At 41.3% G+C, this 19,188-nt stretch overlaps 1 protein-coding gene across 1 annotated transcript; it reads left to right on the forward strand.

Moving 5' to 3' along the window:
• The first annotated feature begins 10,594 nt into the window (after positions 1-10,594).
• Positions 10,595-17,982, forward strand: CCNB1 (cyclin B1). The gene is made up of 9 exons (XM_059919329.1): positions 10,595-10,687; positions 11,299-11,469; positions 11,566-11,736; positions 13,879-14,061; positions 15,464-15,622; positions 15,845-16,081; positions 16,356-16,496; positions 17,118-17,228; positions 17,814-17,982. Exons 1-9 carry the CDS (start codon positions 10,667-10,669, stop codon positions 17,919-17,921), a joined length of 1,302 nt encoding a protein of 433 aa, XP_059775312.1. The 5' UTR covers positions 10,595-10,666; the 3' UTR covers positions 17,922-17,982.
• Positions 17,983-19,188: the final 1,206 nt, after the last annotated feature.

A 19,188-nucleotide genomic window follows, 5' to 3' on the forward strand; every position in this document is an offset into this window, starting at 1 on the left:
CACACTGAGAGAAAGGTAAATGTAATATTGCTCTGAGTTCCGAGGAAGAAGAGAACTCTTTTCTCTTGGAAGATTACAAAAACCTTTACAGAGGAGGGGACATACATTTTCAATAATCGGGAAAAATCAGTGCACTTCGCTATGATTTTGAAGTTTGACTTGTCCATATCTTGGCTACATGAAAAATTAAATCTGCTTAAACTCTGAACTTCAGGCTTATCAGCTAGGAGCACCAGGGAGTTCTGGGGGGGTCAGCAGCACCTTTCATCTGCTTCCACTTCTGACCCCACCAAACAGACAACTGTAAAGTACATCTGGGCACCAACAAAAGACTATTAAACTGTGCTTTTAATTTTGCTCTGTACTGTACCCCATGTTACTCAGCCCCAGTCTTAGAATCTCAGGCTACTCAGCCTTCTAGAAAGACTACTCACTGTGCAAAGACTAATTACTCTGCAAACCGAGTAAGGACAGATACAGCAGGAGTGATTTGTGGAAGAGAATCCTTTCTTCAATTTCCAGGACCAGTATATGGCCCTCTCATCCTCCATCACTTTTTTCTTGGACCTCTTTTATTACTTGCCCTTCTTCTTCATTCCCTTTTATTTGTCTCCATCTTCTTACTATCACTTAACTCAGCAAACTGAAGGTCCTAGGAGGTCTGAAGTTAGGCTTTACAGTAGATTTCTCAAATGTGTAAGACATCTAGTTGTGAAATACTTCACCTCATGGGGCATAACTTATTCCCAGAGTAGTGTCTGTAGGAAAAAAAAACCAAACATATTTCCCTTGCTGGACTGCTATAATTAATCACAATTGTCAACAAAAATTCAATTAACAGTCAAGAAGAAAAAAGGGAGTTTTATTCGAGCTAAACTAAGGATCATAACCTGGGAGACAGACTCTCAGAAAGCTCTGAGAACTGTTCCGCAGTTAGAAGTCGAAGCCACAATCATATATATTTTCGAGACAAAAGATCATACATCAAAATGACATACTGATATTCTACATAAAGTTCACCAAAGATACATAGTCCAGGTAAGCTCCTACAAAGTGAACAGCAAGTCACCATGACCCCCTACAGAGTTGGGAAAGAACACTGTTCTTTTTTGAAGGTACACTGCTAGAGTCAGAAGAAAGGAAGAAAGTTGATCTTTACAGTTGAGCAGACACTCCTATCTTTAAGAAGTTCTAGTTAATGTGTAATGCATATGCACACTGCACATTTGGGAGGGAGGGAGGAGACCCAAACAGACAGGAAGGGAGAATTTTATGTTTAAATTTTCTTGCCCTGCCTTAAAATGTAAATTTTGTTTCATCACAATAAATAGAGCCTCAGCAATAAGATGTTTTTGCATGAGGGCCAATTCAAGAAAAGTTTGAATATATACAGACAGACTTCTCTGGTGGCACAATGGTTAAGAAGCCACCTGCCATTGCAGGGGACACGGATTCGATCCCTGGTCCGGGAAGATCCCACATGCTCCAGAGCAACTAAGCCCGTGCACCACAACTACTGAGCCTGCGCTCTAGAGCCCGCGAGCCACAACTACTGAGCCCGTGCGCCTAGAGTCCGTGCTCCGCAACAAAGAGAAGCCACCACAATCAGAAGCCCGTGCACCACAACAGAGTAGCCCCTGCTCGCCACAACTAGAGAGAAAGCCCGTACACAGCAACGAAGACCCAATGCAGCCAAAATTAAATAAATTTTAAAAATAAATAAATATATACAGACCACATTCTAAATATAACAAAGACAATTTTTCACTACCTTCTCAAATACCAATTCTTTTTTTTTTTTAATTTTATTTATTTATTTATTTATTTTTGGCTGCGTTGGGTCTCTGTTGCTGTGCGCGGGCTTTCTCTAGTTGCGGCGAGCGGGGGCTACTCTTCGTTGCGGTGTTGCAGGCTTCTCATTGCGGTGGCTTCACTTGTTACGAAGCATGGACTCTAGGCAGGCGGGCTTCAGTAGTTGTGGCACACAGGCTCAGTAGTTGTGGCTCGCGGGCTCTAGAGCGCAGGCTCAGTAGTTGTGGTGCACAGACTTAGTTGCTCTGCGGCATGTGGGATCTTCCCAGACCAAGGCTCAAACCTGTGTCCCCTGCATTGGCAGGCGGATTCTTAACCACTGCGCCACCAGGGAAGCCCTCAAATACCAATTCTTTAATACCCTTACCTCTGTAAACCAATTTTTGTGTTCTCCGTGCCCACACACCCACTGTGGGGTAGGAGTAGGAGCAGAAGCATCTTGAAGCTTTAAAATCTATGTACTCTTATATGGGAAGTCCCTGGCAGTCCAGTGGTTAGGACTCCGTGCTTCCACTTCAGGGGGCACGGGTTCAGTCCCTGGTCAGGGAACTAATATCCCACATGCCACGTGGCATGGCCAAAAAAAAAAAAAGAGTATGTACTCTTATATGTGCATAGAATATTTTTGAAAGAAACCCAAGAACCTTTTAATATATTTTCCTTTGTGGAGGTGGACTAACTCTTTATTGTATAACCTCCTTGACTATTAAATATAGCATCTAAAACCTAAAACCTAAAAAAAAATAAAATTAAATAAAAAGAAACGGCAAAACTCCCCCAGTGCTATCAACAATTTAAGGGACAGTGGTAAGGGGTTAAAATATACATCAGCTCTATAAATGTATACAGTCAATATATGCAACTGAGGAAGTTATTTTATGGTGTTCTTATGTATACTGTCATCTTTTTCAACTCCTGTTTCTATCAACATTTTAGTGTGAATGTCCCTGATTTTCAGTCAATATAATCAACCACTCTCTGTCTTTAAACTTAATTTTTTTTTCAGTTACACACGTGTATTGTTTTAAAAAGTCAAATGGTTCTTTTAAACTTATAACAAAATTAACACACCCCTGTCTCCCATTCCTGCTCTCTAAAAAGAATCATTTTCTATTCTTTTAACTGTGTGATTTGCTGTTTACAGTCATAATTCTCAATAAAGTTCTTCTATTCCTATTTTTTTGGTAGCTGTTATACAGTTTTAAACATTACCCACTAACTTCTAACAATGGAAGATGAGGGTTTAGCTCTTTTATACCATCAGCACATACGCACACTCAAACACAACCCCCCTCTCTCTCCCCACCGTTCCAATATAACTGAACCCTAATTTGGGGTTAAATCAGTATTCAGTGTTTTAATTATTTTATGACCATATGATTTACCAAAGTGCCCTAAGTACCATATTATGATTAGATTTCCAATTTTTCTTTTAACAGCTAGTTTGTTCCAGACTTAATAGTGCCTTGCTTATTTTGATTTGCCTAGTTTTTCTGTACCTATCGCTCATTAATCTCCAACTCCACCAGAAGTGTAAATCTCTTCTCAGTACGTTCAAATACCTCAAGTAAGTTATCAATTTCATTTTTTTGCTTGGAGATGTCCCACTTAGAACCCACCTTCCTTATCATTCTATTCCAACGTGCCTGCTCCTCAGGCCAACTAAAAAGTGCCAGCCTAGGGTCACCTAAAGTCTTGGGAATTCCTTTTGCCTTTCTCCTGTGTTGGAACTACTGTTTTTTTGATCTCACATCTTCCTTTTTTTTTTTTTGGCTGCACAGCACAGCATGTGGGATCTTACTTCCCCAACCAGGGATCCAGGGATCGAATCTATGCCCCTTGCAGTGGAAGCACAGAGTCCTAACCACTGGACGCTAGGGAATTCCCCTTCCTCTTTTTAAATTTCTGTCTTTGTTACGAGAATACACACTCCAATAACTTCCTAAGAAAGGGTACATGGGAGAAAATTTTAGAATTTTCAAATCTAAAAATGCCTTTATTCTACCTCATGATTGTTTCATGGTTTGGCTGGGTACAGAATTATGGATTGAAAATCATTTTTCCATAGAATCTTGTAGCTTTCAACATTGTTGTTGAAAGTCTCATTCCATTCTGATTCTGGATCCTTTGTATGCTATCTGATTTTGTTTCCTTTTAGGGTCTTCCCTTTATTCTAAATGTTATATGCCAGCACAGTGTGCCATGAGATGAGTCCTTGGTTCACTTATTGTGCAAGGCACTCAGACATGGATTTATAAAACTCATGTCCTTTAGTCCTGGGAAGTTTTCTTGTATTATTTCTTTAATAATTTTCTCCTTGCATTTTCTCTTGTCTTTTTTTCTAGAACTCTGCTATTTGTTGTATGTCAGACCTTGTGGAATAATCCTCTAAATTTCTTATCTTTTCTATAGTTCATCTCTTTGTCTTTTTGCCCTTTTTTTCTGGGAAATTTTCTTGATTTTCTTTTACAAACCTGCTATTGCATAATGTTTGTTATCATATTTTTAATTTCCCAGATCTCTTTCTAAAACTTGCTTGTGGATGCATTATTACCTTTTCTTTCTCTGATGATATAAATAACTTTTATGTTTATTTTTTAGCTTTCTTCTCCTTGAATTGTCTGTTCTTCGTTGCTGCGTGAGGGCTTTCTCTACCTGCAGCGAGCAGGGGCTAATCTTCGTTGTGGTACACAGGCTTCTCATTGCAGTGTCTTCTCTTGTTGAGGAACATGGGATTAGTTGCTCCAAACCATGTAGGATCTTCCCAGACAAGGGCTCGAAACCGTGTCCCCTGCATTGGCAGGCAGATTCTTAACCACTGTGCCACCACAGTGGTTATCTGTGTTAGTATCTAGGTCCACATCTCTACAAATGACCCAATTTCGTTCCTTTTTATGGCTGACTAATATTCCATTACTCAGATATGTACCACATCTCCTTTATCCATTCATCTGTTAATGGGCATCTAGGTTGCTTCCATGACCTGGCTATTGTAAATAGTGTTGCAATGAACATTGGGGTGCATGTGTCTTTTTGAATTATGGTTTTCTCTGGGTATATGCCCAGTAGTGGGATTGCTGGGTCATATGGTAATTCTATTTTTAGTTTTTTAAGGAAACTCCTTACTGCTCTCCATGGTGGCTGTATCAATTTACATTCCCACCAACAGTGCAAGAGGGTTCCCTTTTCTCCACACCCTCTCCAGCATTTGTTGTTTGTAGATTTTCTGATGATGCCCATTCTAACTGGTGTGAGGTGATACCTCATTGTAGTTTTGATTTGCATTTCTCTAATAATTAGTGATGTTGAGCAGGTTTTCATGTGCTTCTTGGCCATCTGTATGTCTTCTTTGGAGAAATGTCTATTTAGGTCTTCTGCCCATTTTTTGATTGGGTTGTTTGTTTTTTTAATATTGAGCTGCATGAGCTGTTTATATATTTTGGAGATTAATCCTTTGTCCGTTGCTTCGTTGCAAATATTTTCTCCCATTCTGAGGGTTGTCTTTTTGTCTTGTTTATGGTTTCCTTTGCTGTGCAAAAGCTTTTAAGTTTCATTAGGTCCCATTTGTTTATTTTTGTTTTTATTTCCATTACTCTAGGAGGTGGGTCAAAAAAGATCTTGTTGTGATTTATGTCAAAGAGTGTTCTTCCTATGTTTTCCTCTAAGAGTTTTATAGTGTCCGGTCTTACATTTAGGTCTTTAATTCATTTTATTTTTGTGTATGGTGTTAGGGAGTGTTCTAATTTCATTCTTTTACATGTAGCTGCCCAGTTTCCCCAGCACCACTTATTGAAGAGACTGTCTTTTCTCCATTGTATATCCTTGCCTCCTTTGTCATAGATTAGTCGACCATAGGTGCATGGGTTTATCTCTGTGATTTCTATCCTGTACCATTGATCTATATTTCTGTTTTTGTGCCAGTACCGTATTGTCTTGATTAGTGTAGCTTTGTCCTATAGTCTGAGGTCAGCGAGTCTGATTCCTCCAGTTCCGTTTTTTTCCCTCAAGATTGTTTTGGCAGTGAGTGTCACTTTAAACATGACCCATCCATTTCATTGGTAACCCTTCCTAACTGTCTGTATTTTTAAGACTTTTCTCTTGGGCTGGTCCATTTCTCAGAGAGGCATGCTTTTATCTCACTTAGGAGGTTATAAGTCCAGCTGCCTGCATTTTAGGGGACTGAGTGGAAGAGGGAACTTGGTCTCACCATTGGGTTGAAGAATTTCACTTCATCCCTGCTCAGCTTGCCTGGTGTCTGAAATCCAGAGTTCCATTAATTCAGCCTCTCCAGAACATAAACCTCTAATCATCTGCCAGGACCAAGAAGATGCTGCACTCTCACTGCACTCCTAAGTGCAGGAGGAAATCAAGCAATCCTGTTTTCAGCTCTACCTACACCACCAGTTTCATAGACTCCTGGTGTGTCCAATACCCAAGACTGCTGGTGTCTACAGCATGAATCAGTTTGCTTCTTTACTTTCCATTGCCAGCTTAGATTCCAACTTTCTTGGTCTGGTATTTCCATTAATACTCTTCAATGTGTTTCCTACTTCTAAAATGGTATCATTATTGTCTCTTCACCCATCTTTGAGAGTTTATGCATTAAAAAAAAAATCCCTTTACTGCCTTCAGGAAGAAACAAAGATAAATATGTATATTTAATCTGCCATGTTAAACCACTACTCCCTCTGAGAAACACTGCCTTCTCTTTTCTGAGACACCACTATTTGGTCTCCTACCTCTTTGGTGTTCTTGTCCAATTTTCCTAACTTCCTAACAGAGAGGGCCTCTCCCTCTCTGTTCAGTCTTTAAAATGGAGGGCCCTGGGGCTTGCTCCTGGGCATCTACTCTTCTTTACATTCCTTCTCTAGATGACCTCATCTGCATCAGAGTTTAAATACTATCTCAGCAAAGGAGGCTTTAGCTCCCACCCTGGCCTCAGCCTAGTAGACCTCTCCTCTTGTATATCTCTAGGCATTCCAAATGTCCTGCTACTCCCTAAAAGCTGCTCATCTATTAGCGTTCTGTTTCATTTACTCAAGTCAAAACCTAAGAGTCATCCTTGACCCCTTTTCTCTCACTCCAAGCATGTAAAGCATTAAGACCCAGCAAGTCTACCTCCAAAATATATCCAGAATCTATCCCATTCTGTCTACCACTACTAGTACCATCAAAGCCATCATCTTTTGCCTGGCCTGCTACAGTAGCCTCTTAATGGCTCCCCTGCTTCTCTTCTCCTCCTGCTTCCCCCTCTGTCTCCTCCCCACCTACGTGTATTCTCTCCACAGTGACTACAGTAATCTTTCAGAAAGATAGATTATGCCACACCTTGACTTAAAACCCTCCAAAGCCTTCCACTGTACTTATCATAGCTTGGTTTACAAGGCCTTGTGTAATTTTACCCTTTCCAATTTCTTTAATCTCATCTCTACTCTCCTCCTCCCCCCATACTCTAGCCACACCAGCTTTTCTGAACATGACAAGCTCATTCCTATTACAAAAATTAATAAACAGAAAGCTCAATTAAAATAGAATGGGGGGTCAGAAGAGGGAGCTTTCATGCCCTGTGACTTTGGCAGAGCCCAGCAAGAAAAAGAGAGACTTCCTCTTCTTACCTGGCAAGAGCTCAGCCAATAAAAAGCCACCATATTTCAAATTCTCAATTCCTCCAAAGGACTCTGTTTACTATAGCCCTCCCAACTGCTTTTTCCCCTCTCTATAAGAGTCCTCTCCTTGTGGCATGGGACTTGCATGGCTTGCCAAGGGTACAGATCCCAAATTGCAATTCTTTGTTGATCCTGAATAAACCCATTTTTGCTGGCGAAATAACTGGAAGTCTATTTAGTTTAGGTCAACACTATCATTGGGTTGTCACAGACTATTTCCTTTATCTGGAATGCTTTCCTTCTTGTCATTTAAACCTCAGCTTAAATGTCAACTTCTCAGACTGTCCCTGACCACCAAGTATAAGTCAGCTACCAAATCACTCTATTTGCATCACTTTTTTTTTATTCTCTGCCTAGCACTTAGTACTATCTGATATTTTTCCTACTTTACTTACTTATTTACTTATTTAGTCTCTGTCCTATTGGAATATATGCTTAATGAGAGCAGGGATCTCATCTGTTTTGTTCAGAGCTGTATTCCTAGCACCTAGAACATCACCTGGTATGTAGTTGGCACTACTAACCAGGCCAGGGTTGAGAACATTGAGTAGTTCACCGAGAAGAAAAGTCAAGTTTCTAAGTGTTATAAAGAAAGGAGATGATCCACGAAACTTGGGTTAATTACGCATCAAAAGTTAACATTCTGAATAGAAATCATAGGGGGAAAGTCATAGGGGGACTTCCCTGGTGGTCCAGTGGCTAAGACTCCATGCTCCCAATGCAGGGGGCCCAGGTTCAATCCCTGGTCAGGGAACTAAATCCCACATGCCACAACTAAGACCTGGCACAGCCAAATAAATACATATTAAAAAAAAAGAAGAAGAAATGAGTTATAGGTATGTACATAGCTGGCAAGATTTCTCAAGCTTAGCACTACCAGAGTATTGACTTTTGGGGCTGGATAATTATGTGTATATGTGTGTGTGTGTGTGTGTGTTTAGGGGGTGTAGGGGCTGTCTTGTGCACTGTAGGATGTTTAGAAACATCTCTGGTCTCTACCCACTAGATGCCAGTAGCACCTTCCCAGTTGTGACAACCAGAAATGCCAAATGCCTCCCCACCCTTGGGACAAAATGTTCCCCAGTTGAGAACTACTATGTTAAAAGAAGTTCCACTGAGCAATGGTCAGGAAGTGGTCTTCACTTAGGTCTGCTAAAGGCCTGGCATCCTAGGGTCATTCAAAGTGTATGGCCTTTTATCAGCTTCAGCTAGTTAGAGAGAGCCCATGGCATTGGGACAACAGTGTCAACAGTTCCTAAGCAAGTGCTGCTGTGAGGAGAGGTGAAATCTAGGGGGAAATTTGATGAGAAGCACAGTCTTAAAGTGTCTCCCCACTGACACTTTATTCGTTGTCAGAAACAAACAACTAAATGTTCAGTGGAGAAAGCAGGTAGCAGCTTGGCCAAGTTATCAAAATTAATCTCACTTATGGGGAACAGGTGAACACCATGTGTCTGCAGAGTTGATCCCCTAAGAAGAATATGATGTTACCTACATGGCATAACAGCCAAGAGTGCATAACCTCGATGTAAATCACAAGGAACAATTAGACAAACACAAAAATAAGAAAGTTCTATTTTCTAAAAAGTGGCATGGAGTACTGTATTCTTCAAAACCATCAGTGTTATAAAAGACAAAGAAAAGCTGCAGGAACTGTTCCAGACTAAAGGAGGCTACATGCAACATTGACCCTAGGTGGATCCTGTACTGGAGAAAAGAAAATGCTAGGAAGGACATTATTAGGTCAACTGACAAAACTGGAATACAAACTAGGTTGAATACAATGTTGTGATAAAGTAAATTTATGAAGTTGATAACTGTAGTGTGATTATGTTAAAAGAACATCCCTTTTACTTAGGAAATACACACTGAAGAATTGAGGGCTAAGGGGCCATGATAACGTAACTTACCCTCCAATATTTCATGAAAAAAATGTTTATATACAGTTATACATGGATAGATCTATATATAAGAAAGCGATTAAGTAAATGATAAAGCAAATGGGGTAAAATGTTAAGGATATTTGAATCTGGGTAAAGGGTATACGTGTGTTCCTTGTAATATTTTTGTTTGCAACTTTTCTAAGGTTGAAATTATTTTCAAATTAAAAGTAAAACAAAAAGATTGGCTTTGGGAAAAAATTTGATTGAAGTAATCTGGCACGCTAAGAGGCTGGCAATATTCTCTTTTTTTTTTTTTTTAATAAATTTATTTATTTTTATATATTTATTTTTGGCTGTGTTGGGTCTTCGTTTCTGTGCGAGGGCTTTCTCTAGTTGTGGCAAGCGGGGGCCACTCTTCATCGCGGTGCGCGGGCCTCTCACTGTCGCGGCCTCTCTTGTTGCGGAGCACAGGCTCCAGACGCGCAGGCTCAGTACTTGTGGCTCACGGGCCCAGCCGCTCCGCGGCATGTGGGATCCTCCCAGACCAGGGCTCGAACCCGTGTCCCCTGCATTGGCAGGCAGACTCCCAACCACTGCGCCACCAGGGAAGCCCCCTGGCAATATTCTTAAGAGACAATTAGCGTTGTGGAAACGTCATGGATCTAAAGAAATCTAAGTTTAGTCCCCTGTTACTAATTTGTGATCCTGAGAAAGTCACCCAAAGCCTCTCTGAGCTTCAGTTTCTCCAACCCAGAGTGCTGCCAGAATGATCAAATGAAAGAATGTATATACAAAAGCCTTTCCTGCTACATGCCACTGCAGAAGAGGAAAGTGTGTTTAACAATAAGTAGGACTAAAGCCATAACTTCCTCTCACGTCAAACCAGCGGCTCCACTCTCTTTTCCAAGGCCCCGCTGCTAACTATGACGGCGCACAGGTTCGCTTTTCCAGGTGGGCGGTGATCACGCCTCTCCAGGTGGCAACAGTAGCTGCTCGAGGGCGCAGGCGCCGAGCCAGAACACGTGACTATTTGGCCCCACCCCCGCCCGAACTTCTTCGCGGGATCGCCCTGGAAACGCATTCTAGGAGGAACCGGCCGCCGCCAATGGGAAGCGAGCGAGTGCCACAAACAAGCCAATAGGGAGGGAGCGGTGCGGGGTTTAAACCTCAAGCGGGGCCCGATTCCTCCCGGCGTGCTGCGGAGGAACGGCTGCTGGCCTGCGGTGGGTTCAAGGTCCCCGGCTGGTCTGGGGCTCCCGTGCTCTGCTTCTCCCCACTGAGCTGCTGCCTGGTGCAGAGGAAGCCATGGCGCTCCGGATCACCAGGGTGAGCTGCTAGGGACGGTGAACAAACGCGGCTCTCCTGGCTCGCTGCGTCTCCTCTCCCTATCTTCGCCTGCTGGAGTTCCCCTGGCAGGAGTGGACCGGGACAGATTTGGGAGGAGAATGGCGGTCGCTGGGCCCCTAAAATGGTGGGAGAGTTTGGGGTGCGGACAGACGGAGAGAGGAAGGTGAGAAAGAAGTGGATGGGGCTTGGATAAAGTGGCGGGGGGAGGGGACAGATGGAGGGTAGACGCGAAACCTTTTGTAAAAGGTGACGGAGGACCCCTGAGCGAGCTCCCACCAACTGCATAACCCTCTCCCCACCGGAAAGGTGCCTGCAATTGAAGGCTTTTTCGATTTCCTTTCAAATGTAAATTTATGGTATTTTAGGTCGGGCGGGGATTGAGCAGGCAATCCCTCAATAGGTGAAAGAAGAGGTTCTGGGAGGATTCTGGCTTGTTACAGCTTTAGCGTAGACCCTGGAACGCAGGTTTCCCCTGGGAACCCATTTACAGTCGGCATTCCTCCTGAGAGCCTCTGTTTTGCCCCCGCTTTAACCCTTGATTTACTCTAACTTGGCTGAGCCAGCTCTCAAAGTGGTCTTGCTTTTTACAGAACACGAAAATTAATGCTGAAAATAAGGCGAAGGTCAGTATGGCAGGCGCAAAGCGCGTGCCTGTGGCCGCTGTTGCAGCCTCTAAGCCCGGGCTGAGGCCAAGAACAGCTCTTGGAGACATCGGTAACAAAGTCAGTGAACAGCCACAGGCCAAATTGCCCCTGAAAAAGGTAACTGTCTTCCTGATTCAACTACTCTGTAAGAGTCTGCCTTCCAACTGTGACCCGTGATGGAGAAACATTCCATTCTCTCCTTTTCATCCACAGGAAGCAAAAACTTTAGCTGCTGGAAAAGTTATTGCTAAAAAACTACCAAAACCTCTGGAAAAAGCTCCTGTGCCAGAGCCGGAGTCCCAGCCGGAGCTGGATCTGGAGCCAGAGCCAGAGCCGGAGACCGAGCCTGTTAAAGAAGAGAAACTTCCCCCTGAGCCTATTTTGGTAAACTTAACTGTAATATTTTAGAGCCTGTTGATTGTTTCTTTTCCCTTCATTTTACTAATGCATGGCATAGCATTTGACTAAATAGGAAAAATATTTATAGAGTGCTTAGCAGGAGGTAGGCTCTGCTAAGCACTTTACATGGATTAGCTCACATAATCTTACCCTCTCTTAGTGCGCTGGTATTATTACCTCTACTTTTAGATAATGGCATAAAGAAGTATTAAGTATCTTTTCTAGAGTCATATCTCATCAGTGGCACATAATTGGATTCAAACCCAGGCTATCTGGCTTCAGAATCTATGCTTTTAATTGCTTTGTTATACTACCCCTCCTTTGTTTACCATACTGAGTAGTAGCTGCCTGGACTAAAGATTTTGCTGTCTTTGGGTACAAGCCATCTCTGGCCAAAATTTATTGACTGAAACACAGATTGTTCTCTTGAGTCCTTTTTTTTTTTTTACTCCATAATGTGGCCACCAAATAATTAATAATAAGTCTGTAACATTGGAATTTATATAAGGATGTAAAGCAGAAAATGGAGCTCTTCAGAGAAGGTAAGAAGATGAGTTAACACTTAGCCTCAAAAACCAACAACATTTTATTAAATATCAGGTATGTAAATGTATCTACTCTTTTGAAGAAAAAATACACCATCTAAAGAGGCTGCTTTCCTGAAACTGCAATGAACTGCATTCTTTTTTTTTTCTTCAATATTTATTTATTTGGTTGTGCCAGGTCTTAGTTGTGGCTTGCTGGCTCCTTAGTTGCGGCACTTGGGCTCCTTAGTTGTGGCATGCGAACTCTTAGTTGCAGCATGCATGTGGGATCTAGTTCCCTGACCAGCAATGAACTGCATTCTTAAGTTCTAATTTTTAAAACTTCATTAAAGCTGGTTGGGAAAATGATCGGTTAAAGTCATTCAGCCTAGCTCTCCATATGTAAGGGAAGGGGATGTGAGGCTATGGCTTTAGTATTGTCCTTCTGGACATACCACAGAAACCTGTAGCATGTGCAGTCTTTAAATGGCCATACCGAAAGACCTGAGCTTTCTGTCAAAGTCCCACACTGATTCTTGCCTTCACTTTCCCACCGTCTTTCTTTTAACTGATAACCTTCTCATCCTTCAAAACAGCTCAATCATCAACACCTAAAGCTTTCCCTAACTTTCCCAACCCTACCCTAACTTCCCACACCTCTAGGATTTGTTTCTAGAATCAATCTCTTTACTTCATTTACTTATTTCTTCTAAATTCAAAGCCCCTTGAGGACACCATAAAGCCAGTGCCTAGCATAGAGCTTGACTTAAGAAAGTGCTCAATAAATGTTTGGACAACGGGGTAACTGGAGCTTGAAGAAAATGGTTCGTGATAACAAAGTCAGTTAATCTTTAGTAGTTTGGGGGCTTCCCTGGTGGTGCAGTGGTTAAGAATCCGCCTGCCAATGCAGGGGACACGGGTTCGAGCCCTGGCCCGGGAAGATCCCACATGCCACAGAGTGACTAGGCCTGTGTGCCACAACTACTGAGCCTGCACTCTAGAGCCCGCGAGCCACAACTATTGAACCTGCGTGCCACACTACTGAAACCCGTGTGCCTAGAGCCCATGCTCCGCAACAAGAGAAGCCACCGGAATGAGAAGCCTGCGCACCTCAATGAAGAGGAGACCCCACTCGCCGCAACTAGAGAAAGCCCGCGTGCAGCAACAAGGACCCAACACAGCCAAAAATAAATAAATAAAATCCTTAGTAGTCGGGACAGAACTTGTGCTCTCCTGTGCAGTGGGAAGCAGGCCATGTTACTAAAGACTAACTTGTCATTCACTTGGATTAACTTTACATGACATTGCTAAGCAAATGCGTTACTTATCAGTTTCCTTTGGAGGAAAGTCTAGATGTGAACTTGCTTCCTCTCTGTTTTACCTGTTAGCATTCTACTGACTCTAAATTGATTCAGTCTAAGTTGGCATTTCACCTTTCATATTATTCACTTCCTGAAGACAAATTGAATAAATTTGAAAAGGTAAATGAATTGTATGTCTATTCAGCAGATAGTCTCTTGAATTGGTACCAATAATCTGACCTTCATTTCCAGATTGTATGCTCCTCTTTGCTATTATTTCAAAAAGTCTATTCTGTTTCAAGGTTGATACTCCCTCTCCAAGCCCCATGGAAACATCTGGCTGTGCCCCTGCAGAAGAATATCTGTGCCAGGCTTTCTCTGATGTAATTCTTGCAGTGAATGATGTGGATGCAGAAGATGGAGCAGATCCAAACCTTTGTAGTGAATATGTAAAAGATATCTATGCTTATCTGAGACAACTTGAGGTCAGTAATATTAAACCTGTTTTTTCTAAACTGCATCTAGCTTTATTAAAGAGATTTTCCATTAACAGTTCACAACTATTTAAGCAAGATATGAGCAGCATTTCGTAACAGTAGGTTCCACTTTGAAATTCTTCGTGGAATACCAAAAATAAAAAGGCCCAAAGTAAGCCAATGAAATCTTTTTTTTGGGGGGGGGGGTTGCATGCATGGCTTGTGGGATCTTATTTCCCTGACCAGGGATTGAACCCCGGGCCTGGCAGTGGAAGTCCTAACCACTGGACCGCCAGGAAATTCCCAATGAAGTCTCTATTTGCCATTTTGAACAGGGAAAATTCAAAGTGAGAGTGGATACTACCATGGCTTTTCCTAAAGGAAAGTCCACAGATTGAAAGGTATGTTGTACCCATCACAGTTAGGAGTGAGTGAGTCCTAAATTCTGGGTTTAAGGAGCGTAACAGGCAGGAGGTACATGGTAATGGAGAAGATGCTGAAGAACTATAGCCAAAAAAAGGCATTTTGGGTCAATGTTGCTTATGAGCATGTGATATCAGGGAAATTGTTCTTTGTGTCCCAGAGGAGTATACTCAAAAACTAAAGGTTTTGGTTTTCTTCCATTTCATCCCATTTCTGAAACTTTCTATTAGTGTCCTTTGCCCTTTTCCCCCCCAGACAAGGAAGCATTCTGTATGTTAACAACATAAGCTATACAGTTACCAAATTTACCCAGCTGCTTGTTTATAATGCATTGTGTTCTAGTGGCATCATTAACATCTTCAGGCTCTTGCCTGGTTCTTTTGGGCATCTCCATTTTCTACAGGATTGTCCTGTAAGAAGACTTCCTTGCCAGGACCAGCCTTCTGCTGTGGATTTCTTTTCTCCCTTGTCTTTAAAGTTTGTGTTCTAACTTTGGAGGAGTGGGTTTAGCAGATGTGTGTGCTGGATTTTGATGGTTGACTTTTGTTATCTATGGTGTTTTGGGGGTTTAAACCCTGGAGTAGGAGTGGTAGCATATTGGTTCCAGCTGATCTGGGAGCTGCTGCTACTTTTTCTACTTCATAAAGCTCAGGTTGTGGGTTTAGAGTCTTAAGTGAAAAGATCTGAGGTGATAGATAGTATGGTATCCTTATTTGGGAAGAAGTGGGGAAAGGGTGTGGGCCAGTAGTAGTGATGGTGAATTGGACATAGTAAGATTTGCCAATATGAAAACCTGTCACACTGTCCTGTTTAATGTTTGCTTTCTTTGTTTCTCAGTGATAGAGCTGTTTGCAGTGACCAAATGAATAACTGAGTTAAGAACCATTAGAGATTCTAAATGTTCCAGAGCTATTTTGAGGTGACTATTTCTGGTCGGAAATGTCATGTGGAGTCTTGCTTCTTAGGATAATCAGCGTTTCTTTTGCAGGAAGAGCAAGCAGTCAGACCAAAATACCTACTGGGTCGTGAAGTCACTGGAAACATGAGAGCCATCCTAATTGACTGGCTAGTGCAGGTTCAAATGAAATTCAGGTTACTCCAGGAGACCATGTACATGACTGTTTCCATTATTGATCGGTTCATGCAGGTGAGCATAATTCACCAACTGAGGGTTCTCCCTTCCAGGGTCCTAGCTGAGTCATAAGAAACAGACTTTTTCAGCTAAAATCTGTCTTGAGGCATGGGGTGTCTGTCATTAATTGAGATTCCGTTGTGAGAGTGTGTGTCTTTCCCACCACTCCTTCACAATTCTGTGCCTCCTTTTTCAAATACCTATTATTTATTGATCCAGTTGAAATTCCCATTGCAGGATAATTGTGTGCCCAAGAAGATGCTGCAGCTGGTTGGTGTCACTGCCATGTTTATTGCAAGCAAATATGAGGAAATGTACCCTCCAGAAATTGGTGACTTTGCCTTTGTGACTGACAACACCTACACTAAGTACCAAATCAGGCAGATGGAAATGAAGATTCTAAGAGCTTTAAATTTCAGTCTGGGTCGCCCTCTACCCCTGCATTTCCTTCGGAGAGCATCTAAGATTGGAGAGGTACAGATTTCTTGAAACCTATGGTATGGTACATTAGGGACTACTGCTGGCCAATGAGATCTAATTCAAGTGCCTTGTATTTATACCTAACTACGTGAGGAAGGGATAAAGATGGTATTTATTTCCAATCAGTCTGTATGTTAATATTATTATTAAAGCCTTTCATGGGCAATTGCATTTGAGAGTTTGTAGGCAAATATCTGTAGTTAGTTATGGGCATACCAGTTACTGCCAATGCAGAATTCTCTGACAGAACCTGTGGGTTTTATTCCAGGTTGATGTTGAGCTACATACTTTGGCCAAATATCTGATGGAACTAACTATGTTGGACTACGATATGGTGCACTTTCCTCCTTCTCAGATTGCAGTGGGAGCTTTTTGCTTAGCACTGAAAATTCTTGATAATGGTGAATGGGTAAGCACTGTCCCACAAATTGAGGTTACCCTGAGCTTTTAAATTATAATATTTACTGCATACAGAACTGCTGTCATTAAAGGACAGTTCAAATGGTTCTTAAATATGGCATCTACTGAGGGAATGATTTAAAATATCTTGTTTGTGATATCTCCATAGAATGCTTCCATTTCATTGCCTAATCTCATCTATCTATACCCCTTTGAGAAAGGCAGAGCAGCTGCTACTCCTTACAGATGGAGAAGCTCAAGCAGGCCAAATGACATACTAGAAGTTCATTCGTATTCGTTGATTCAACAAGTATTTCTCCTATATGCCGTGTGGTACTCTAGACCCTAGAAATAGAATTATGAATGAGAAAGTCAGCTCCAAAGAACTTGGAGTCTAGCTTTGGGGTGGGCAAGTCAGCAATTACAAAAGTGTAATTAGGTTGGAGCACAGGATCCTAGAAGCCATGAAAGAAGGGTATTTGGGGAAGAAGGGGTCTTAAGCTTGTCTTAAAGTTTGATTATAATCAGTCATACAGTATCTACTTCCCTACCCTAGTTTTGAATAACATCTAGAAATTTTATGAAAATCATTGGCGATGAGCATTTTCAACATTAACTTTTGTTGTCTTAGACACCAACTCTACAGCATTACCTGTCATACACTGAAGAATCCCTTCTTCTTGTTATGCAACACCTGGCTAAGAATATAATCATGGTGAATCGTGGGCTTACAAAGCATATGGTGAGTCAATGGTACTGTAGGATGTTGGGAAAAGTGAAAAATCATTAAGATTTTGTGTTTTATATATATATATATATATATATATATATATATATATATATATATTTATTTATTTATTTATTTTTAGCTGCGTTGGGTCTTCGTTGCTGAGCTTGGGCTTTCTCTTCATTGCGGTGCGCGGGCTTCTTATTGAGGTGGCTTCTTTTGTCATGGAACACAGGCTTTAGGTTCACGGGCTTCAGTAGTTGTGGCACTCAGGCTCAGTAGTTGTGGCTCTCGGGGTCTAGAGCTCAGGCTCAGTAGTTATGGCGCACGGGCTTAGTTGCTCCGCGGCATGTGGGATCTTCTCGGACCAGGGCTCAAACCCTTGTCCCCTGCATTGGCAGGCGGACTCCTAACCACTGCGCCAGCAGGGAAGTCCACTCATTAAGATTTTTTTTTTTTTTTTTTCAGTCATTAAGATTTTATGCCTGTAAATTCATAGCTTTCTTTTAAGGAGTTGATTTTTAAGTGTATATGTGTATCGTTGGTTCTTATGATGTTTTCCTCTTTTCCTTCATTAATTACTATGCTTTTCTCTTCCAGACTATCAAGAACAAGTATGCTACGTCTAAGCATGCTAAGATCAGCACTCTAGCACAGCTGAATTCTGCACTAGTTCAAGATTTAGCCAAGGCTGTGGCAAAGGTGTAACTTGTGAACTTTGGAATACTATAAAATCTGCAAATAAAATTGGCACCATGTGCCATCTGTACATATTATATGTTACATTTATTTACTTTTAATAAAGTTGTAGTCCTTTTTACTTAAACCTTAACTCATTTGAATGTGGCTACTTCCCACTTGCGGATAAAAGTTGTTTTAAAGGTACAGTGGGGAAATAGTAAAAAAACTGCTTTCAGTTACCTGGGGACCCAATTAATATACACAATTGGTTTTTGTTTTATGTACCTGGTTTACTTCAGATAAATTACTAAGCTCTTGAAGGCATTTACAATCCTTACTTACTTTATGTCATACTGTATGTAAGCCCAGTCATCTTAAGAGAATTGACTGCCTAGTTCTATGTAAGGAAAAGTACCACCTCATTCCCAGTTCCCCCAATTTCTATTTCCTCTGGTGGTTGCTGCTATAATTCTAAGTAATCTACTCGTACCACTTTCTTAAATTAACAATTTAAACTAGTATCACCTTTTTCACTTGGAAAAATAAGAATTTTAATTTATATTCAAAACCTAGTTTGCTTTTTCTTTATTGGTTAAGAAAATAAAACAATCCTCAAAACAAATAAGAAAGTATCTAAAAACGTTTATTTACCCATCCCCTCTTAATCTCCTACGCCTCAATCCCACCTACCCGAAGGATGGAGTTTGGGATGTATCCATTCATGCCTTCTATGAATATAGACCTGCATGTAAATTGTTATGGGGGGGGTATTAAAAAAATGAGATTATCCTATATACTTAGCAATTCTTTCAACATGGACAAGCCTTACCTGTATTTGGGCATTACAGTCCATAGTATGGATATACTATAATGTGATTAACCATTCCCCTGTTTATGTTCAGATTGCTTTTTGTCTTTGCTCCTACAGACAATGCTGTTTAAATGTCATTATATCCCATGCCTTTCTTTATGTACACTGGGTTCTCCAAAGAGTGTGTTCTAAGTTCTGGCAGGTACAGCCAGCTGACTTTCTCAATGTCATCAGCAATAAATGTACAAAAGTTCTGGTTTTCTCTGCATCCTTGCCAGAACTGAAGGTAATCATTCTCTTTAATTTCTGTGAGTTTGGCAAAAAATATCCTATTTTGTTTGCTGTCTTAATTTATACTTCTCATGAGTGGTTGAATCAATTTTTGTAGTCCGCTTATTTATCAATTTGTAAGGCTTTCCCAGTTTTGTCGTTTGCCCTAAATCTGTTTATGCTGTATCTTTTGCCATGCAGACACTTTAAATT

The sequence above is a fragment of the Balaenoptera ricei genome, chromosome 3 (assembly GCF_028023285.1).
Source record: "Balaenoptera ricei isolate mBalRic1 chromosome 3, mBalRic1.hap2, whole genome shotgun sequence".
Taxonomy (NCBI): Eukaryota; Metazoa; Chordata; class Mammalia; order Artiodactyla; family Balaenopteridae; genus Balaenoptera; species Balaenoptera ricei.